This window comes from Colius striatus, chromosome 7, assembly GCF_028858725.1.
Source record: "Colius striatus isolate bColStr4 chromosome 7, bColStr4.1.hap1, whole genome shotgun sequence".
NCBI classification, from domain to species: Eukaryota; Metazoa; Chordata; class Aves; order Coliiformes; family Coliidae; genus Colius; species Colius striatus.
In genome coordinates this window covers 1222340-1244470 of record NC_084765.1, presented here as the reverse complement: position 1 = coordinate 1244470, position 22131 = coordinate 1222340, and the positions used below count along the sequence as shown (strand labels likewise).

General features: G+C 60.8%; 2 protein-coding genes across 2 annotated transcripts; one reads left to right on the top strand and one right to left on the bottom strand.

Moving 5' to 3' along the window:
- Positions 1-1069: 1069 nt before the first annotated feature.
- On the bottom strand, positions 1070-21121 carry DDB1 (damage specific DNA binding protein 1). The gene is made up of 27 exons (XM_062000577.1): positions 20933-21121; positions 20045-20193; positions 19844-19960; positions 18521-18742; positions 15588-15702; positions 15391-15488; positions 13538-13696; positions 12241-12324; positions 11966-12082; positions 11613-11715; positions 11413-11488; positions 11223-11331; positions 10838-11016; positions 10589-10752; positions 9893-10000; positions 9399-9606; positions 8681-8776; positions 8309-8420; positions 7253-7376; positions 6736-6900; positions 6288-6382; positions 4849-5019; positions 4190-4299; positions 3869-4038; positions 3564-3666; positions 2549-2672; positions 1070-1703 (listed from the first exon to the last, which is right to left on the bottom strand). The coding sequence occupies exons 1-27, from the start codon at positions 20991-20993 to the stop codon at positions 1620-1622; spliced, it is 3423 nt and encodes a 1140-aa protein (XP_061856561.1). The 5' UTR covers positions 20994-21121; the 3' UTR covers positions 1070-1619.
- On the top strand, positions 20992-21834 carry LOC133625734 (uncharacterized). The gene has a single exon (XM_061999578.1). The coding sequence runs from the start codon at positions 20992-20994 to the stop codon at positions 21832-21834; it is 843 nt and encodes a 280-aa protein (XP_061855562.1).
- Positions 21835-22131: the final 297 nt, after the last annotated feature.

Sequence of the window (22131 nt, the reverse complement as noted above, 5' to 3'; positions counted from 1 at the left end):
CACCCTGGCAGCAGCATCACCCTGGCAGCAGCATCCCCAGTTTGCACAGAGGCAGCTCTGCCAGTCCCCAGCAGCCCCATTCCTCTATTCCAAGGCAGGGCTGTGCTGGGCAGGCCAAGCACTTGAGCCCAACCACTCCAGCTCATAAAAGCACTGTCTGCTCCCAGCTGCCACCAGCAACCCAGCCCAAGCTCCCTGCAAAGGTCACTGTCCACATGCCCCACTCCCAAACAGCCTCTCAGGGCAGAGACATGGCCAAATATAGCCTTGTCCAGGGCAGCTCCCCTGCCCAGCAGCTGTGCCATGGCTCCAGGAGCTCCAGGAGGGTTTGGGCAGGAGCTGCCTGGCAGGAGGCTGCCCCTCAGCTCCTGCTGCTGCAGGGAAAGCTGGGCTTGGGGGGAAAAACCCAGGCCAGGGTGAGATCCAGGCTGGTGCAGGTGAGGAAGAGAGGACACAGAGCCATGGAGAGGAGGAGGAGGAGGGTGGCAGCCAGGGCTTCCTCTGCCACTCAGCTGCATTTGGGCAGAGAGCCCTGGGGGAGGGCAGCAGGGAGCTCAGGGCAGCCCCTGGCCTTGAGGAGTTCCAGTGTAAACAGACACAGGGAGAGTGGGAGAGTAATTATTAATCCACAGTGAAGCTCCAGGCTGGGGCTGGATTGAGGTGGAGGGGGAAGGAGGGGGCTGCAGAGCCAGAGTTACCCAGGGTGTGAGGCCCCAGGGAAGGAGCAGCAGCCCCTGTAGCACTCACTGACCATCCTCAGAGCTTGCTTGAGAAGGACCAGGCTGGGAAAAGCTCTTGGAGCTGCTGGAGCTCACCCCCTGCCCAGCCCAGCACTGACCCCTCAGCACCACAGCTCCAGGGCTTTGGGGTCCCTCCAGGGCTGGGCACTCCCTGGGCAGCCTGGCACAGGGCTCACACCCCTCTCAGGGAAACAGCTCAGCCTCAGCTCCAGCCTCAACCTCCCCTGGGGCAGCTGGAGTCAGGTTCCCAGTTCCAGCACAGGGAAACCTGTCCCTGGCTGGGGTCAGGGCTCAGTGCAGCAGGTTGCTCAGCACCAGGAGAAAAACCCTTTCCTCTTGGACTACTTTATTTGGTAAAACTCAGAAAAATCAAGTGATGGAGCTTCCCCCCTCCCTGAGCAAGCCACAGAGGCCATGGAGAGGGAGGAAACCCCCCTCCTCTGCACACAGCAGCAGCCCCAGCTGCCTCCCCCAGCCCTCACCCTCCAGGCAGTTTTTAACCTCCCTCTTCCTAAAACTCTCCCACAAGGAACCAAAAAAAGAATCAAATAAAACCCAGAGAAGAAGGAAAAAAAAATGCTGCTAAAGACAACAATGAAGAGAGAATCCCAGGGAAGGGCAGCAGAGCCTGGCCACCAGCCACTGAGAGCCACAGGAGCAGGAGGGACAGGCTGCTGAGTCCAGAGCGTGGGTGAATCCAAGCAGGAGCCTCTGTGGTGCTGCCCATCACCCCCCAAAATCCCTCCTCAGCTCCTTCCCCCACGTCCCCTCAGGCCACAGAGGTGGTGTGTGCAGCTGGCCAGGGGTGTGGTGTGGAGGGGGGAAAGATTCCTTGGCTCTAGGTGGAGGGAGGTGCTGGGGAATGAGCCCTGAAACCTGCTAATGGATACGAGTCAGCTCCTCCACGATCTTGATCAGGTCGTCTACAGTGGCTTCTCTCTTCATGCCACTGCCATCATCGATCTGCAGGGGCAGGCAAAGGCATCAGGGCACAGACAGGCACAGAATCCCCAGTGCTGGGGTGGGCAGGGCCCTGCAGAGCTGCCCCAGCCCCTGCTCCAGCAGCTTCCCCTGGCTCAGGGTTGGGAACCTCCTGAGGAGCCTCCCTGGGCAGCCTGGGCCAGGGCTCCCTCCCCTCAGCACCAAAGGGCTTTCTCCTCCTGGGCCAGGGGAGCTGTTTGTGTCCCAGCCTGTGCCCATCACCCCTTATGTCCCCCACAGCCCCCCCTGGGGCTCTGCAGCCTGTAGGGCCTGAGCAGCATTGCTGAGGTGCCCCTGAGCTCAGGCTTCTCTCCTGCAGCTGAGCAGCCCCAGGGCTGCAGCCTTTGCTCCTCACACACATGTCCCAGCCCCTCAGCATCTTGGTGGCCCTGCACTGGCCTCTCTGCAGCACCTCCCTGTCTCTCCTGAGCTGGGCAGCCCAGCACTGGCCACAGGGCTCAGGATGAGGCCTCAGAGGGGCAGCAGAAGCTCCCTGGCCCTGCTGCCCACACTCTCTGGCTGCCCCCCAGGCTGCCATTGGCTCCTTGCCCACGAGGCCACGTTGCTGCTCGTGGTTCTTTGCTGCCCCCCAGCACTGCCAGGTCCCTCTCCTGGAGCTGCTCCCCAGCAGGTCACCCCCAGCCTGTGCTGGTGCTGGGCTGGTTCCTCCCCAGCTGCAGGACTCTGCCCTCGGTGCCCCTCAGCAGGTTCCTCTGTGCCCAGCACTGAAAACACGAGCATGTGCCCAGGAACACTCCCAAGCCCATGTGGGATTGCAGCCCTGCAGGTGTTTTGAAAGGCCCCCAAGGCCACACCAGCCATCTCACCTGCAGGTTTGCCACCACCTCCTGCATCTTGGGCCTGCTGATGTCCAGGAAGCTCTCGATGAGGTCGCCATCGATGAAGCCCGTGGCCGGCTCCGTCTTGCGCTCGGTGTGGAACGATCTCCAGGTGCCAGTGTCAAGGAGCAGCATCCCCAGGGAGTGACACCAGCCCTGCACACCCCAAACACCCCCATGCTCAGGGGAAGGCACAGGATTTATGCCTCACTTTGCTGCTGCTGCCACAGATTCACCCTGGAAGCCTGTGAGTTCCTTCCCCTGATGGGGCTGAGGGAGCCAGGGCAAAGCCAGTGTGGGGATGGCACCGAGCTGGGTGGGGGTGTGGATCGGCCTGAGGGCAGGAAGGGTCTGCAGAGGGCCCTGGGCAGGATGGAGCTGTGGGCTGGAGGTTGCACAAGGGCAAGTGGTGGGTCCTGCTCTTGGGTCACAGCAGCCCCAGGCACAGCTCCAGGCTGGGGCAGAGGGGCTGGGAAGCTGCTGGAGGGAAAGGGGCTGGGGGAGGTGAACAGGAGGCAGCAGCGTGCCCAGGGGTGCAAGAAGGACAGTGGCATCCTGGCTGGGCTCAGCACTGGGGTGGCAGCAGGAGCAGGGCAGGGATTGTCCCCCTGTGCTGGGCCCTGGGGAGGCTGCAGCTCCAGGGCTGGGATCAGTGTTTGGCACTGCAGCTGCCCCAGGAGAGGCTGAGGCTGGAGCTGAGGCTGAGCTGTTTCCCTGAGAGGGGTGTCAGCCCCTGTGCCAGGCTGCCCAGGGAGCTGGGGCAGTGCCCAGCCCTGGAGGGACCCCACAGCCCTCGGTCAGTGCTGGGCTGGGGGAGGGCTCCAGCAGCTCCAAGGCCATTCCCACCCAAGATGACTCTATGATACTCTGCCACAGGCACCTTCCCAAAGCCCTGGGCACCCAACAGACACCCTCTGCAGCTGATGTACCCCCCAGCCCACACCTGCCCCAGCCCAGTTTGCCCCTGCAGCCCCTGGCATCTGCCTGAGCTGGGGAAGGATATAAGGAGTGCTCGATCTTGCCCACGCTCTTGATGACTTTATTCAGCCTGTTCTGCATGTCCAGGAGGAGGTTGTACCAGCTCTCTGACAGCGAGGTCACCAGCCCTGCAAAGGGAGATGAAGGTTCAAGGGCTCAGCCCAGGGTGTCTCAGCAGCTCCCAGCAGGGTTTGGATGGGACAAGGAGTTGCCAAGACAACCAGAGCAATTCCCTGCCCTGGAAGCAATCCAGGGGAGGGGAGATGAAGGGAGAGGCAGGGAGAGGGCAGCTCGGGCAGGGGAGCTGAGGCTGGGCAGCCCTGGCCTTACCAATCATGCCATTGACTGTGCCAAAGAGCACAGAGCCCTGGGTGGGTGTGGATGTCTCCCCCAGGTTCTGCATCACCAGGGAACCGTGGCAGAAGACGTTGACAAACTCCCCCAGGTGGGACAGTCCCACCTCCTGCAGGTGCTGCCGCTCCTCGTCCGTCGTGGCTGCGCTGAAAGCACGAAGCGACCCCCTCTCAGGCTGGATGTGGGAGCTTCCCCCTGGCTCCTCCCAGCCCTCCCTGCCTGGCACACTCTGGGGCTGGCAAGAGGTGAGCAGGAGGTGCCATCAGCTCAGCCCTCCTCCTGGCAGCAGCAGCTCACCTGTCCTTCTGGCACACGAAGAGGTTGAAGGCGTTCTCTGCTCCCAGGAAGTTGTCGTCGTCCAGGATCTCCACAGCACTCATCCAGTTGGGGTTGAAGTCCCTGGCAATCTGGGAGGGAGGCAAGAGGAGATACAAGAGGAAGATTCCCTCTGTCCTGGGAGGCAGCATCTCTGTTGCACCCAGCACCAACAGGCAGGAGAAATGGGAAGGAGGAGCCCGTCTCATGAAGCAGCTGAGCGTGAAACGCTCCCTGGAGGCCACTCAACAGTGTCAGGGCACTCCCTGGGCACTCCCAGACCAGCCCCTGCCCTGCCCAGAGCCACTCCAAGGACTCAAACGCCCAGCCTGTCCCAATGCCTGGTCCAGTGTGGCACTAAAGCCATTCCAACTGGATGCCAGGCGAGGCAGATGGCATCTCCCCACGCTGGCGGGCAGCAGGTGTGCACCCACAGCCTCCTCTTCTCCAGGCTCCCGCTTCCCTGCCTCCCTGACCCTCCAGAAACCACTGTGATCCACCTCAAGGCAGGTGACAGGGCTGAGGGTGAGCCAAGCTCCTCCTTTTACCACCTTAACCACCCTTCCCCTTGCCCAGGAGCTGGGAGGAGGCAGCACGGGCTGCTCTGAGCGTGCCTTTGGGCTGTGTGCCAGCACTGGTACCTCCTCAAAGTTGCCCTCCATGGGTTTGTATGCCAGGAGCAGGACAGAACGCATCAGGTCTCCCACCAGGATGAAATCCCCTTTGGTTTTCAGGTAGAGGGCCATGATGTTGTTGTAGTGGTTACACTCGGTGCGCAGCTCCTTCTCCGCCGTCCACTCGTACAGACGCACCTGGGCACAGGGCCAGGGCTCAGAGCCAGCAGCACACAGTGCCCAGCAGGGCTGGGGGCTCTGCCTCACACCCACACACAGCTGCACAAGCACTCAGACCTCTGCCCCAAAGGAATCAGGGGCTCCTGGTGGAATCACTCACTCAGATGCTCCTGATGGAATCACTCACTCAGGGGCTCCTGGTGGAATCACTCACTCAGGGACTCCTGGTGGAATCACTCACTCAGGGACTCCTGATGGAATCACTTACAGTGGCTCCTGATGGAATCACTCACTCAGATGCTCCTGGTGGAATCACTCACTCAGGGGCTCCTGATGGAATCTCTCACTCAGGGGCTCCTGGTGGAATCACTCACTCAGGGGCTCCTGGTGGAATCTCTCACTCAGGGGCTCCTGAAGGAATCACTCACTCAGGGGCTCCCAGAACAAACCAATGAGGGGCTCCCAAAAGAAATCAGCCAGGGAGTCCCAGAACAAGTCAGTCAGGGGCTCCTGGTGGAACTAATCAATCAGGGTCTCACAGGAGAAATCAATCAGAGACAACCACAATAGATCAATGAGGGGTCTCCCAAAGTAGATCAATGAGGGTCTCCCAAAACTAATCAAGCAGGGTCTCAAAACAAATCAATCAGGGTGTCCTGAAAGAAACCAGTCAGGGGCTCCCAAAACTAATCAATGAGGGTCTCCCTAAACTAATCCATCAAGGTGTCCCAGAAGAAATGGGGGTCTCAAAACAAATGGGGGTCTCAAAACAAATGGGGGTCTCAAAACAAATGGGGGTCTCAAAACAAATGGGGGTCTCCCAGAAGAAATCCATCAGGGGCTCCCCAAGCTAATCAATGAGGGTGTCCCAAAAGAAATGAGGGTCTCAAAACAAATGAAGGTCTCTTAAAACAAATCAATCAGGGTCTCCTGAAAGAAATCAATCAGGGGCTCCCCAAGCTAATCAATGGGGGTCTCAACACAAATGAGGGTCTCCCAAAGTAAGTCAATGAGGGTGTCCTAAAAGAAATGGGGGTCTCCCAGAAGAAATCAATCAGGATCTCCCTGAACTAATCAATGAGGGTCTCAAAACAAATCAATCAGGGTGTCCTGAAAGAAATCAATGAGGGTGTCCCAGAAGAAATCAATGAGAGTCTCAAAACAAATGAGGATCTCCCAGAAGAAATCAATCAGGGTCTCTCTAAACTAATCAATGAGGGTCTCCCAAAACAGATCAGTCAGAGTCTCCCCAAACTAATCAATGAGGGTCTCCCCAGGGCCCCTACCGTGCTGTTGATGCTGGCCAAGAGCTTCCCATTGAACTCCACCATGGAATACACAGCCCCCTTCACCTCCTTCTCAGCCAGGCTCTGCAGCTTCCCTGCAAGAAAGCCACATTACTCACCCTGCTCTGGGCTGACCAGCCAAAGGGATTCAGACAAGCTGCTCTGAGCGTTGCTTTTCCCTCTGGAAACTCTCCCAGAGGATGCACTGGGCAAGGAACAAGCTGTGATGTGCCACAGGGCCCCAGAAGCAAACACCAGGAGCCAGTTCTGATGGGGGATTCTGGAGCTTCTTTAGGGGATGGAGGGAAACTGATGGTGTGCAGTGGAGTGAGAGCAGCCACAGACCCTGTCTGGGCAGGGGAAAAGCTGCTGGGGACAGAGCTGTGAGCTCTCCTGGGCCTGTGGGGCTCAGCCCTGCTCTCCCTCCAGGAGCTGGACCTGTCCTTACCGTCTGAGTAGTGGAAGACGACGATGCGGCCCTGCTTGGGCTCTGCCTCCTCGGGGTACACCATGGCTGTGCCCACAATGAAGTAGGTGTTTGGGTCCTTGCCAAGCTTGCAGGAGACCAGGCTGAGGGCATACTCGTTCTGGAGAAACTGGTGAGCGTGAAGCACTGGGCAAAGAGGGAAAGGGAGAAGCAGTTGGGGCCTTCCCAAGGTGCAGGTGGGCAGAGCAGCTGAGGGCTGAAAGCACAGCACAGGGAGCTGCCTGGAGATCCCCCACTCCTGTTCCCCACTCTGCACTCAGCCTGTGCCCTACAGCCTTTAGGGCCATGGGTTAGTGGCAGAAGGAGGGGAGGGGGTGGGCTCCAGGAGCTTGAAGGGCTTTGCCACCCAAAAGGATTGCGTGCCACTCCTCCTTGAGTGGAGGCCACGGTGCAATGCCACCTCTGAGGATCACCAGGCTCAAGGGGCTTGTCCTGAGGGAGGCTGGGCAAGGGTATGGGCAGCATTTGGGCTGGGTACCTTCAAAGGTGTGCTGGTCTATGATGAGCAGGTTGTGCACCTCCACCTCCTCCCCAAAGGACGTCTCGTGCGGCGCAGTGCTGCTGGAGAAGAGCTTGCTGGTGCTCACGCTGCTGGACAGGGCCTAGGACACAGCAAGGGGGGGGTCACATCCTCATCCTGCTCCCCAGGGGCTCAGGCAAAGGGGAGCAGCAGGAGGAGTGGGAGAGAAGCCAATGGCAGCCTGGGGGGCAGCCAGAGAGGGTGGGCAGCAGGGCCAGGGAGCTTCTGCTGCCCCTCTGAGGCCTCATCCTGAGCCCTGTGGCCAGTGCTGGGCTGCCCAGCTCAGGAGAGACAGGGAAGTGCTGCACAGAGGCCAGTGCAGGGACACCAAGGTGCTGAGAGGATGGGACATGTGTGTGAGGAGCAAAGGCTGCAGCCCTGGGGCTGCTCAGCTCAGGAGAGAAGCCTGAGCTCAGGGGCACCTCAGCAACGCTGCTCAGGCCCTACAGGCTGCAGAGCCCCAGGGGGGGCTGTGGGGGACATAAGGGGTGATGGGCACAGGCTGGGACACAAACAGCTCCCCTGGCCCAGGAGGAGAAAGTCCTTTGGTGCTGAGGGGAGGGAGCCCTGGCCCAGGCTGCCCAGGGAGGGTGTGGAGGCTCCTCAGGAGGTTCCCAACCCCACCTGGACACGTTCCTGTGCCCCCTGAGCCAGGGGAAGCTGCTGGAGCAGGGGCTGGGGCAGCTCTGCAGGGCCCTTCCCACCCCAACCTGAGCCAGTGTCCACACTCCCTGCACCAGATGTGTGACAAGCCCAGCAGAGGCAGAACAGCTGAGCAACAGCATTAAAAGAAGAGTTTGTGCAGTGTTGTGGCTTCCAGCAGAGCCACTGCCTGAAGGACACCTGGGCCTGCAGCCCTGGGAGGAGGAAACCACTCGAGACCAAACAGCAGCCCAGATGTTTGAGTGGAGGCTGCCAAAAGCAAGAGCCAGCACTCAGAGCTCTGGTCAAGGCAAACCTGCATGTGTTTGACCAGAGGAGCTGCAGTGCCCACAGCCCAGAGCTGCCCCTCACCTGGGTGCTGGCGCTGGGCCTGAGAGCAGTGGTACCCCCGCTGGCATCCTGCACCTCGATCCGACTGGAGAGCACCCCGAAACACTGAGACACCTCTTGGTAGCAGATCTTCCTGCAGGACAGACAAGAGCTGTGTGAGCAGGACAGCCAGCACAGCACACCCCAAGGTGAGCAGGCAGAGGCTCTGCAGACAAGGAGGGGCAGAGCTGCTGGCGTGCCCAGAGCGCTCCCAGCACAAAGCCAACCAGATGAGGCCGTGTGCTGAGCTCACAACAGGAACACTGACTGCAAAGGCTTCCCCCAGCCATGTCCCACCTCAAGCCAGGCTCCCTGCCCTCAAGCCAGGCTCCCTGCCCTCCCTGCTCAGCTCACCTGGGGGACTCGTAGAGCGGGACTGTGCGGATGTGCAGCTTCTGGATCTCGTCAATGGTGCCGATGGTCAAGGTGCTGTTGTTGGCCAAGGCCAAGCTGTGGGGATAAACACACCAAACAATGGGGCTTGTAAAGCACAGCAAGAACCTCCCTCTGCTCCACATCCTCTGAAGCACCTTGGGCACTGGGGAGGCTGCAGCTCCAGGGCTGGGATCAGTGTTGGGCCACTCACTCATTGCCAGAGGGACACTGAGGGGCTGGAGCTGGGGAAGGGGCTGGAGCACGAGGGTGCTGGGGAGGGGCTGAGGGAATGGGGGTGTTGAGGCTGGAGAAGAGGAGGCTGAGGGGAGACAGCAGCACTCTCTGACACTCACTCCCCTGGAGTAACTCTTTGCCCCCAAGGGATGGGACAAGAGGAAAGGGGCTGCAGCTGCCCCAGGGGAGGTTGAGGCTGGAGCTGAGGCTGAGCTGTTTCCCTGAGAGGGGTGGCAGCCCCTGTGCCAGGCTGCCCAGAGAGCTGGGAGAGTGCAGGGATCCCAAAGCCATGGAGCTGAGGTGCTGAGTGCCCTGGCTCAGTGCTGAGCTGGGCAGGGGGTGAGCTCCAGCAGCTCCAAAGCCTTTCCCAACCCAAAGGACTCTGATTCTCCATGGCTGATCCCTGTTTCCCAAGCCCAAAGCTCCCTCAGCCCGTGTGCCAGCAGGCAAGGTGCAGCCTCACCTGTCAGGGTAGCCATCTGAGTTGAGGGGACACATGTAGTTGACCTCCTTGAGGTTGACATTGGAGAAGACCAGCTTGTGGTTGCTGCTGTAGATGACGGTGGGGCGGTCGGAGCAGGCGAACACGTTGGTGGTGGACAGGGAGCGGAAGGTCCTGAGCACGGTGGGCTGTGTCCCCAGGGTCACCTTCTTACGGTCACTCAGGGACCCTGAAGAAGAGGGAGCAGCAGGTTTATGAGCTGCCACAAGGGAGCTTGCAAGAGCACAGTGTTAGAGATGTGAGGAGGAGTTAAATGCATCCTTGCTGGCAGCGAGGGAACGGAGAGGAGAATTCATCTCCTTCCCCCAGAGTCTGATGGAGAAACCCACCAGGTCCCAGAGCTCACCTCAGCAGGACCCCAAGAGAAAGAGAGAGATCTCTCCAGATGGATGGAAGAGAGCAGGAGCCCAAGCAGCCTCTGCAGCAGCCCACCCCATGCCAGGCCCTGCAGTTACCTGTCTCCAGGCTGAGCCCGAAGTAGAAGAGAGCTCCATCCCCCAGGGCACACAGGAGGTAGTGGCTGCTCTCAAAGGTTGTCATCAGGATGGAGCGAGGGATGATTTCTGCAGGGAGCAAGAGAAGGCTGCTGTCACTCAGGCACAGGATCACTTGGGTTGGGAAAGCCCTTGGAGCTGCTGGAGAGCACCCCCTGCCCAGCCCAGCACTCAGCCACGGCCCTCAGCCCCTCAGCTCCAGGGCTTTGGGGTCTCTCCAGGGCTGGGCACTGCCCCAGCTCCCTGGGCAGCCTGGCACAGGGGCTGACATCCCTCTCAGGGAAACAGCTCAGCCTCAGCTCCAGCCTCAACCTCCCCTGGGGCAGCTGCAGCCCCTTTCCTCTTGTCCTGTCACTCATTACTGACCCCCAGCTCCCTGCAGCCTCCTGTCAGGGAGTGTCAGAGAGTGCTGCTGTCTCCCCTCAGCCTCCTCTTCTCCAGCCTCAACACCCCCATTCCCTCAGCCCCTCCCCAGCACCCTTGTGCTCCAGCCCCTTCCCCAGCTCCATCCCCTCAGTGGCAGTGAGTGAGTGGCCCAGCACCAAGCACAGCCCTGGAGCTGCAGCCTCCCAGCACAGGGGCACAACCCCAGCCCTTGTTCTCAAGCAGGCCAGTTGCCCCTCCCTGACAGCAGCAGCAGCCCCAGCAGGGCCCTACCTCCTCCCAGCATCTCCTTGTGCAGCAGCTCAAAGGATGGCAGCTTCAGGATACGGGCAGAGATGTCTGTCCAGAGCCCGATGGCACACAGCGGGGACATGCCGTTGGTGTCCCCCAGAGGGGTGATGTCCAGGCAGGCAACTTCATGCTCCATCTCTGTGGAACTGGCAGCCAGGAGGAAGCAGACAGAGGTGTCATTCTCAAGCCTCAAGACAGCCAGCAGAGACCAAGAGGCAAATGTGCACCCACCTGATCTGCCTGAGCTCCTGGGGGCGGATCTCCAGGTAGTAGAGGGCTCGTCCCACAGCCACCACCACTTGGTTACTGTTACAGGAAGCCACGCTGATGTTTTTCCCATTGGGCTCCTTCCACTCACTCACCAGAGCTTTGGGCTCCTGACTAACCAGTCTCACAGAGGCAGAGGTGATCTGGGGAGAGAGAGGAGCCCTCTGCTCAGAGCCAGAGCACCAGCTCCCCGGCTGCCAGAGGCCCAGGGGAGCGCTGCAAACCCTGTCCCTGGTGAGCAACACACATCTAGGCTGGTCCTACAATCAGTGAGGTCACCATGGGACACCCCACAATCAATAAGGTCACCTTGTGAGGCACATCTGCCATTCCCTGCACCTCCCATTACCTGGATCAACTGCTGATGTGCCACGTTGCCACAGAAGAAAGTCTGCTGATCATCCACAAACCCTGTGAGCTCTGTCTCTTCTACCTCCTCTCCATTCAACATCAAAACCCTGAGGAGGGAAGGGAATTCCAGCTAAATCCAGCTCTAAGAGGCTGCAGAGAGCCTGGCTCACTCTTAAGCACCCCCATACCTGGTCTGGCCAACGAAGGACAGCACCAATGTATTGTCTGTTTCCCGATGCGAGTCTGACCTCAGGGGCCACAAACCTGTGAGGAAAAGGAGCCACATTTGCACCCAGGGAAGATGCCAAAAAAAAGCTGTGGGGTGGCAGCTGTGTCCCCAGGGGTGGGCTTCTCAGAGTGAGGGTTGTATGTGGCAGCACTGCCCCACCTTTGATGCCTGGCAGGTCGATGCTGGCGTGCTCGTGGATCCCGATGCCGTTGCGGATGATCCGCAGAGAACCCTCTTTAAAGGCGCCTGAGCACGTCACCAGCTGGAGGGAAACCAAGGTGATCCTTGAGCAAATCACTGCTGGGAAGCTTCCCCACTCCTCCTTGTACCCATCTCATCCTTCCCCACTGCAGGAAAGCGGCCCCTTTCCTCAGCATCCCCACTCTCACCACCCTTCGGTGTGAGACCTCAACACCACCCCTGCACCTCGAGGTGGTTTTGAGGTCCTCCACTAAGTTTCCCTGCCAGACAATCCAAACAGTGAGAAAAAGAGAAGCAGGATGAACTCTAACCTGCCCTTGGCCTTGTCTTTCCAGGTCCACCACACACATGTCAACGATGGGACCCAGGTTGGTGAAGGTCTCCATGGCCACTACGTAGGAGCCCTGCTCGTTGCTGTCCACGTTGAGCTGGGAACGAAGCCCGTCAGTGGCTTTCAACAAGCAGAAGCAAGCAAGTGGAAGGAGAAGGGGTGGAAAAAACCTCTCCACAGGCACCTCAAGAGGTCAGGATGGAAACAAAACCCTGTGTGAGTGGGCAAGTGAGGCAGCAGGCAGCTGCCACGTACCTTCACCAGCTGGGAATCGCCGAGCCGAGAGCCAACGAACACCACCCCGTTGTCCAGGTAGGTCAGGCACTCTGCAATGGATGTCTGCCAAGGGAGGAGGTGCAAGTCAATCATCTTTGGCCTGAAAAGGGCCCTGGAATAGCCTTGCAAGGACCACACCTGAGCTGCAGCCCAACAGCAAGACTCAGGGCACAGGGAGAGGGAGGAAATCCCATCACCAAAGCCCCAGAGGGACGAAGGGACTCCCAGGGACTGTGCAGAGGCAGCAGGGAAACACTGGGGAGATGGTGCAAACTCTCAAGTGCCCAGACAGGGAACTTGCCAGCAATTAACAGAGTCATTTGGGTTGGGAAAGGCCTTGGAGCTGCTGGAGAGCATCCCCCTGCTCAGCCCAGCACTGAGCCACAGCCCTCAGTACCTCAGCACCACGGCTTTGGGACCCCTCCAGGGCTGGGCACTCCCTGGGCAGCCTGGCACAGGGGCTCACACTCCTCTCAGGGAAACAGCTCAGCCTCAGCTCCAGCCTCAGCCTCCCCTGGGACAGCTGCAGCCCCTTTTCCCCTTGTCCTGTGGCTCATGGCTGGGAAGAGACTGACATCCCCCTGCCTGGGCTCCTGTGCCCCTCCTCTCCTTGCTCAGCTGCAGGGGGTGGCTGCTCTGGGTCCTGCCTCCCAAACCCTCAGCTTCTGGGGCAAAAGTGGGGAGCTGGAGGCCGTGGGGTGGTGAGGCTGCAGGTGTTGAGCCCAGCCCCGTGCTGAGAGGAGCCTCAGCACCAGCCCTTTGCTCCCCACCCTGGGCTGTGGGGCTGGATGTCGTGACAAGGTCCCACAACCATAGAACTGGTTGAGTGGAAAAGCCCTTGGAGCTGCTGGAGCCCTCACCCAGCCCAGCCCAGCGCTGACCCAGGGCTGTGGGGTCCCTGCAGGGCTGGGCACTGCCCCAGCTCCCTGGGCAGCCTGGCACAGGGCTGACACCCCTCTCAGGGAAACAGCTCAGCCTCAGCTCCAGCCTCAGCCTCCCCTGGGGCAGCTGGAGCCCGTTTCCCCTTGTCCTGTGGCTCATTCCTGGTGAGCAGACACACACCTGGAGCTCCCTGCAGCCTCCTGTGAGGGAGTGTCACAGGGTGCTCCTGTGTCCCCTCAGCCTGCTCTAAGTTCAGAGCTGTGACACTGTGCAGCATCACCTCACCCCACACCCACCAATCCTTCTGCTCAGCCCTCAGCTGAGCCACTTCCAGCCCCACTCAGCCCTTTAGCACATCACTCCCAGCCCACAGCTTGACCTGGCCAAGTCCCACCTCGCCCAGCAGCTCCACACGAAGGTCCTTCAGGGTGACAGTGCCATCCATCTGCTCCTCCTTCTCCAGCAGCAGCATGAAGAGCCGTCCCTCCATGTCCCCCAGCAGGTAGCGGGAGCCGTTGGGATCCACCCGGTTGTGGCACACGATTGTGCTTTGCTGCAGGCAAAGGAGGGTCAGGGGCTGCCCCAAAGGAGCACAGGCAGCCTCTGGGCAGGCCAGAAGGGAATGAAGCTGCTGTGTGGAGGGTTGAAGGCATCTTTCAATCAGAAATAGAAGCAAACAGAGATTCTGTGGTTGATTAAAGATGAGCAGCAACGTGGGCTGGTGGGCAAGAGGAGTGGCAGCATGGGGGGCAGCCAGAGAGGGTGGGCAGCAGGGCCAGGGAGCTTCTGCACCCCCTCTGAGGCCTCATCCTGAGCCCTGTGGCCAGTGCTGGGCTGCCCAGCTCAGGAGAGACAGGGAAGTGCTGCAGAGAGGCCAGTGCAGGGACACCAAGGTGCTGAGGGGCTGGGACATGTGTGTGAGGAGCAAAGGCTGCAGCCCTGGGGCTGCTCAGCTGCAGGAGAGAAGCCTGAGCTCAGGGGCACCTCAGCAATGCTGCTCAGGCCCTACAGGCTGCAGAGCCCCAGGGGGGGCTGTGGGGGACATAAGGGGTGATGGGCACAGGCTGGGACACAAACAGCTCCCCTGGCCCAGGAGGAGAAAGCCCTTTGGTGCTGAGGGGAGGGAGCCCTGGCCCAGGCTGCCCAGGGAGGCTCCTCAGGAGGTTCCCAACCCTGAGCCAGGGGAAGCTGCTGGAGCAGGGGCTGGGGCAGCTCTGCAGGGCCCTGCCCACCCCAGCACTGGGGATTCTGTGCCTGTCTGTGCCCTGATGCCTTTGCCTCCCCCTGCAGATCGATGATGGCAGTGGCATGAAGAGAGAAGCCACTGTAGACGACCTGATCAAGATCGTGGAGGAGCTGACTCGTATCCATTAGCAGGTTTCAGGGCTCATTCCCCAGCACCTCCCTCCACCTAGAACCAAGGAATCTTTCCCCCCTCCACACCACACCCCTGGCCAGCTGCACACACCACCTCTGTGGCCTGAGGGGACGTGGGGGAAGGAGCTGAGGAGGGATTTTGGGGGGTGATGGGCAGCACCACAGAGGCTCCTGCTTGGATTCACCCACGCTCTGGACTCAGCAGCCTGTCCCTCCTGCTCCTGTGGCTCTCAGTGGCTGGTGGCCAGGCTCTGCTGCCCTCTGAGCCAGGAGCAGGAGCTGGGGCAGCTCTGCAGGGCCCTTCCAGCCCCCAGCACTGGGGGATTCTGTCAAATGATCTCATTTCTGGTCCCTGGGGACCTCTCCATGTTTGATGACAGCTCAAGCTCTGTGTCAGACCTCAGCTGTGCCATTTGTGCTTCCTGCACCTTCAGACCTGGGGACTGGCCCATCCCCCTGACAAAACCCACAAGCTCAACCCCTGTCACAGACCCTTTAAACCTCTTTTCTCCTTTGAACAAGTGCCCCAATCATACACCAGCAGCCTCAGGTCTCCAAGGGGCTCATTCACACCTTTTGCTGCCTGAAATGAAACCAGGCTCTGGCCTGGAGCCATGCCCAGGGCATGCACAGCCTCCTAATTAACCCCTTTCTCTGAGGCCCAAAGCAGATTGCAGCTTTACTGCCCCACTTCCAAGCACACTTCACATTTACCTAGGGCAGGCACTAGGTGAAACACTCCCCAGCCCTCTGAGGGGTAAGCAGCCCTATCAGGCTACACCTAGAGACAAAAGCAGCTCTGATTCTTGAGCAGATCCTGAGAGACACCTGGGAAGGGAGGAATTCCTCTGGGTCTCAGCAGCCACTCACCTTGATGATGGGTGGAGCTATGGCCAGGTATTTGTCCCCGTTGTGGTAGGTGATGGACTCCTGCCCGATGATGATGGCCCCTCCGAAAGGCTCTGGCACTGCACAGCAGGGAGAAGACAGATGTCTTATGAGAGAACCTGTGTAGCTCTGGCATCCAGAATGGGGAAGGGCAGATCTCTCCCCAGAGAAAGGCCAACCTGCAATGACCATGGAGGCTTCAGCCTCTACGTTCTCCTGTTTCCAAGGCCCTTTGTTGAACTCCTTCTCCCGCAGCGACACCTCGTAGGTCTTGACGTGGCGACCCTGAGGGTCCTGAAAGAGAAGCCACAAATGGCTCTGCCCACTGCCAACGGCCTGCAGGGCACCAGGGCCTTGAGGCAGAGCTGGCCAGACACCCACGAAGCAAGGAGGCTCCAAGTCAGCTCCTTCCACAGCACTGGAGGGCTGCTGAGGCTTCCCACTCTGCCCGTCCCCTCTGCAGCCTCCTTCCAAGCCATGACACACGTGCTCAGGGTCTCCCTGACTTGGATGATCTTTGACTAAATCCCTGAGCCAAAGCAGACTCCGAGTGATTTCTGCTTCTTTGTTAGCTGGGACTGCCACACAGCTCTCTACAGACACAGAGGAGCAGCACTGTGTGGTATCAGCAGTGTCTCCAGCCCCAGCAAGGCTGTTGGGAACAAGCCAGAGAGGCCAAGCTGCCACCTCGATGCTCCTCAGCTGCTCTCCCGAGGAAACAATCTCCTTGCTGGGTAAAGACTGTGGGAAGCAGGTTGAGGGAGGTTCTGCACCCCCTCTGAGGCCTCATCCTGAGCCCTGTGGCCAGTGCTGGGCTGCCCAGCTCAGGAGAGACAGGGAGGTGCTGCAGAGAGGCCAGTGCAGGGACACCAAGGTGCTGAGGGGCTGGGACGTGTGTGTGAGGAGCAAAGGCTGCAGCCCTGGGGCTGCTCAGCTGCAGGAGAGAAGCCTGAGCTCAGGGGCACCTCAGCAGTGCTGCTCAGGCCCTACAGGGTGGGTGGCAGGAGGCTGGGGCCAGGGTTTGTTCACAAACAGCTCACAGTGTGAGGGGAGGGGTTGGACTCAAGGAGCTCAAAGGCCTTTTCCAACCCCCATCACCTTCTGATTCTCAGATCCCCCCCTTGCAGCCTCTGCCACTGAGCAGAGGCCTCCAGTGGCTGCAGCACCAGCTGAAGGAGAACAGAGGAAGCCAGGAGGAGAAACAGGCTCATGGGGAGGAGAAAGGTGAAGGGAGGCCCTTAAAACAGCAGAGGAGTCGCTAATGAACCTTTCAGCATGTCTCCACCTCTCCTCAGCACCCCCCCTTGCTCCCTGCAGCAGCTCTTGAGCCTTCTGGGCTGATTTGAATGAACTTCCCCTTTCTGTGGTCACCTCCTCTGCTTTCAGAGCTGCACAAAAAGATTCTCTCAGAGGCTGCTGTTCTGTTCAGCCCAAAGCCTGGTGCAGTGATGAATACACTGAGGGGGGGGATCAAAGCAGCAGCTTGGAAACATTCCCCTCTCCACACACACACCCAGGGACCAAAACAAAGGCAGAGTCTGATGGAAAACCCAATGAGTCAGAACTTTCAGCTCCCTCCTGCTGCAGGGAGAACATTTGTACTGTTAGACATGGATCAGGCCATTAATTTACCCTTGTCTTGTATAACACATGTTTAGAATGGATAAACCACTGAGATTAGCTCTGATGTAAAGGTGTCAGATGTCCAGAGAAGGCCTTTTCTTCCTCACTGACTGCATGGCCAAGGCTGCTGGGTGGAAACTGGCACATCCCTGACATGGAGCTCAAAAAGGTGCCCAAATCACCATCCTTCCCTGACTCAAGCTTCCCCAGCACCCAACAGCAACAGCACTGCTGAGCTCACAGCCACGTGGCACTTTGCAGAGCAGCCCCCCACCACTGCTTGGGCTCCTGAGCTTTGGGGAAGTCCCTCAGGCTGAGAGGAAAACCCAGCCACAACACAAGAAACCAAACCTTGCTTTATCTCTAGAGCAAAGACTGGCTGCCAGCTTCCCTTCTGACACTGGGTTTTGAAGGCAAGTGTGGCTGTGGGGGGTGAAGATCCTGCATCCCCTGTGAAGATACAGCCCCTGCATCCCCTGCTCAGGCACAGAGGAATGAGAGTCCCTGGATAAAGTCCTCAGGCACACAGAAAGGAGAGGGCTGGAAGTGTACAGGAGGCACAGGCCAAGCTCCACTCTGCCAGACAAGGGATGGTGGGTCCCTCCTGCCCTGGAACAGGATGGGGGTGGCAGAGCTTTCAGGGAGAAAACAGGGCTTGCTCCTAGGAATTAGCAAGGGCTTGAAAGTCCTTGGCTTTGTGCAGCTCACCAACCCCCTCCCTGTTGTCCTCCCTCTCTGTGCACACCCTGGTATCACCAGCAGGTGGGATGCAGGAGGGCTGGGGGTAGTCCCCAGCATGGGGCAGAGGAAGGCACTGTCCTGGCACAGGGAGACCTGGGTTGCCCTCCCAGCCCCTACTTATGTGGTGACAAAGTGATTTCCCCCCTTTCTCTACTCAGTGATTATCAGGGGAGGGGTTCAGTAGCACTCCCTTGGAAACAATAAGAGAAAGGGAGTAACCAAGTCACTGCTGGCATGTGGGGTGGGGTGAGAAACCCACACCAGGAGGGACAAGGATTCCCCTGCAGTCCCCAGCTCAGCCCCAGCTTTGCCACAGCAGAGGGAATCCCTCGCTCAGCCAGCACAGCAAAGGCTCAACGTGGCTGTTCAGAGCAGGGCCTGCAGACACTGCCTGTGGGCCAGTGACAGGCTGTGGTCCCAAGGCAGTGCCAGTCTGCCTTCTGCTTTTTCCAGGGAGAGGCTGAAGTCTCCCAGGGGGTGTTTACAGGGCAATAACCAACCCTGGCTCTAACCCACCTGCTCAGTGCTTGCTGGCAAGCCCTGAAGAAACGGGCCCAATCCAAGGAGCCCAGCTCTCCCCCCTCCTCCCAGAAAGGGCAAAGCAGCCCCACAGAGGAACACTGATTTCCCTCAGCTGCAGGAGCTGCAGCCAGCCCCTCCCTCTGCCCAAAAAGGCAGCTCCAAGAGCCCTTTGGAAAAGCCCTTTGGCTGGAGCACCAGCGGCCTCCAGTGCCCGAGGGCAAGGTACCTGGTAGACAAAGCAGATGGTGGGAGCCTGGCAGCCATAGAGGAACTTGACATCGATGACCTGGAGCTCTTCCAGGCGGATGTTGAAGGCTTTGAGCTCCTTGTTCTCCCTGTCCAGGGGGATGACCTTGAAGAGGCCGTCGTAGAGGCGCAGCCCGATCATGCGGCACTCGGGGTCGATGATGCCGATGATGCCGGTCTCCGAGGGGCGGCCGATGCGGTCCTGAGCCACGGATGCAGGGCCGTGGGGGGCAGACAGAGGGCACTGAGCAGCAGAAAGAGATCCCCCTCCCCCCTCCCCTCGTGGGTCTGAAGCATGCCAGGTACAAGAGTTCCCACCCTCCAGCCGAGGAAGGGCTCCACAAAGGTTTTGAGACACCATCTGGGAAGCTCAAGGGGATTCAGGATCTTGGGTCTCGGCCACCCAAGAGGCTGGCAGAGCTCCCATGGTACATCCTTTGACCCAGGAGCCTGGGAACTGCTTTGTACTCTCACACCAAACACCCTGCACCTCCACTCTCCATCGCTGCCAAGCGCCCCCACGGCCATGAGCAAAGCTCAGCCTGTGGCCGGGCTGTTATCAGCCTCCCCAGAGCCCTCAGTGTCCCCTGCTGGGGGCTGATATGTCCCTGTGTCACCAGGCAAGAGCCATGGCACTGCAAGATGAAGCTCTCCCTCCCCAAAGACACTGCCAGGATGTGCCCACCTACACCCCTCCTGGCTCAGCTTCCCCCACGAGGAACCCAGCAAATGCTCAGTGCCTGCAAACAGAAGAGCTTTGGGCTGATGGGAATGGTTTGGAGGACAACTAGCAACCAAGCAGAGAGGCACAGGGGATTTCTGTCCTGCTCAGAAGGGTGGGGGGTGACTCCACTCCACATCCTGATCCTAAGCCACGCGATGGAGAACACCTGCAGCTGTGAAGGAGGGCTCCTGCGTGTGGAGATGAGCCACCAAACCCCCCAGGAAGCACTTCTCAGGGGGAAATCCCACCTCACACTGAGGGAATCCCGCCTCACACCGAGGGAATCCCGCCTCACACCGAGGGAATCCCACCTCACACCGAGGGAATCCCACCTCACACTGAGTTCTGAGCACTCTCCTTGCAGCAGGAGCACCCCAAGCACTCCTTACTCTGCAAACCACCCCGAGCACACGGCTGGAGCTGTGTCCCCGGGGCTGACTCACCACAGGCAAAAAGCCTCAGGGAACACCAGTGGTGGGCAAAGAACCTGCTACCGAGGCAGAATCCCATCAGCTAGGCTGGGCCTGGTCACTGGCAGGGTCAAACCACGGCCAAGGAAGGGAGCTTGGCTTCACTCACCTGCACGTTGCCGTGGGCACGGGTGATAATGTCGATGCTGTCTCCGTTCTGCTTGTACTCCAGGATGCAGGCGTTGTACTTGGCTGTCAGGATGAACAGCAAGTCCTTGCTCTCCCCCTGCCAAAGCAGAAGGTGCCTTCAGGAAGGTGCCCAAGGCAGCAGCCGCCGTGCCCATCCTCCCAGCAGCCCCCCAGCACCCACCTTGGGGCGGAAGAGCTCCATGACGGCGGTCTTGCCGTACATCCCCACCTCCTTGACGGGCCGCAGCCCCTCTGCTGTCACCACGTAGATCTCCAGCCGGGTGTTCTTGGCAATCAGCAGGTTCAGGTCCTCTGCTGAGGTGAAGTGGCCTGGCAAGAGGGGAGAAGAAACTGCTGGTGAACCACGGAATGGTTTGGCTTGGGAAAAGCTCTTGAAGCCACTGGAGCCCAGCACTGCTCTCACAATGCCATACCCACGGCCTCAGCAGCTCAGCTCCACGGCTGTGGGGTCCCTGCAGGGCTGAGTGCTCCCCCAGCTCCATGGGCAGCCTGGCACAGGGCTCACACCCCTCTGAGGGACACAGCTCAGCCTCAGCTCCAGCCTCAGCCTCCCCTGGGGCAGCTGCAGCCCGTTTCCCCTTGTCCTGTCATTGCTTGCGAGCAGAGATTGAGCCCCAGCTCCCTGGGCAGCCTGGCACAGGGGCTCACACCCCTCTGAGGGACACAGCTCAGCCTCAGCTCCAGCCTCAACCTCCCCTGGGGCAGCTGGTGGCTGTTTCCCTTCATCCTGCTGCTTGTAAAGTGGGAAAAGAGACTGACCCACATCCTCTGGCTCCTGTCAGGGAGTGTCAGAGGGTGCTGCTGTCTCCCCTCAGCCTCCTCCAGGCTCAGCACCCCCATTCCCTCAGCCCCTCCCCAGCACCCTCCTGCTCCAGCCCCTTCCCCAGCTCCGTGTCCCTGCAGCAGCGAGTGAGGGGCCCACCGCTGACCCCAGCCCTGGAGCCGCAGCCTCCCCGGGGCCCAGCACGGGGCTCGTTCGCTGCCCTCAGCAGCCCCCTCCCCTCCCCGCCGCTCCCCGCCCGCAGGCCCCGGCGTCCCGCGGCCGTACCGGTGACGCAGCCGTTCACGGCCGTCGGCTTCTGCGCCGTCACCACGTAGTTGTAGGACATGGCTGCGGGCCGGGGAGAGGCTCTGCCCGAGCGGGCCGGGGCTGGGGAGGGGGCTCTGCGCCGGCTTCGGGGCTCGGGCCGCGGGGAACCAGCGGAGCGCGGCCTGTCCGGCGCCCGCCGCCGCTTCCGCCCGCCGCGGCCTGACGCCAGCGGAAGGGGCGGCCCGGGGAGGCCGCGGCCGGGCGGGCGGGCGGGCGGGGGGCTGCGCCGGGGGTCCCTGCGCCGGGGCGGGACGGGGCGGCATCGCATCGCCGTGCGGGGTGACGCCGTCGCCCCAACCGCGGGCGGGCAGCGCACGCCGCGGCCTCAGCCCCGCATCGCCCCCATCGCCCACATCGTCCCCCATCGCCCCCCATCGTCCCCATCGCCCCCATCGTCCCCATCGCCTCCCATCACCCCCAACCGCGCCCATCGCGCCCCATCGCCCCTCATCGCCCCCCATCGCCCCCATCGCCCCCCATCGCCCCCCGTCGCTCCCCATCGCCCCCATCGCCCCCATCGTCCCCCATCGCCCCCCGTCGCCCCCCATCGCGCCCCATCGCCCCCATCGCCCCCCATCGTCCCCCATCGCCCCCCATCGTCCCCCATCGCCCCCCATCGCGCCCATCGCCCCCCATCGCGCCCCATCGCCCCGCATCGCCGCCCATCGCGCCCCATCGCCCCTCATCGCCCCCCGTCGCCCCCCGTCGCTCCCCATCGCGCCCCATCGCCCCCATCGCCCCCCATCGCCCCTCATCGCCCCCATCGCGCCCCGTCGCCCCCCGTCGCCCCCCATCGCCCCCCATCGCCCCCCATCGCCTCCCATCGCCCCCCATCGCCCCCCATCGCCCCTCTGCTGTAGGAGCCCCCCCGATGGTCCCCACACGCCTCGGGACGGGGGGTCCCCTGGGAAACATCCAGCCGCGTGTCGCGCCGAGGGTGGGGTGAGGACACGCTGGTTCCCCCGCACCACAAAAAGGGGTCCTTGATGGGGCGGGGGGGGTGCACCCAGCTTTCCCCCCGAAAAGGAGTCCGTGCACCCACCGCACTGCCCCAGGGACTGTGCCCCCCTTCACCCCCGGAGGGGTCTGTGCACAGGGTCTGTGCATTGCACAGCTCCCACTATGGATGCTCCCACACCCGCCCCGGGGGGAATAAC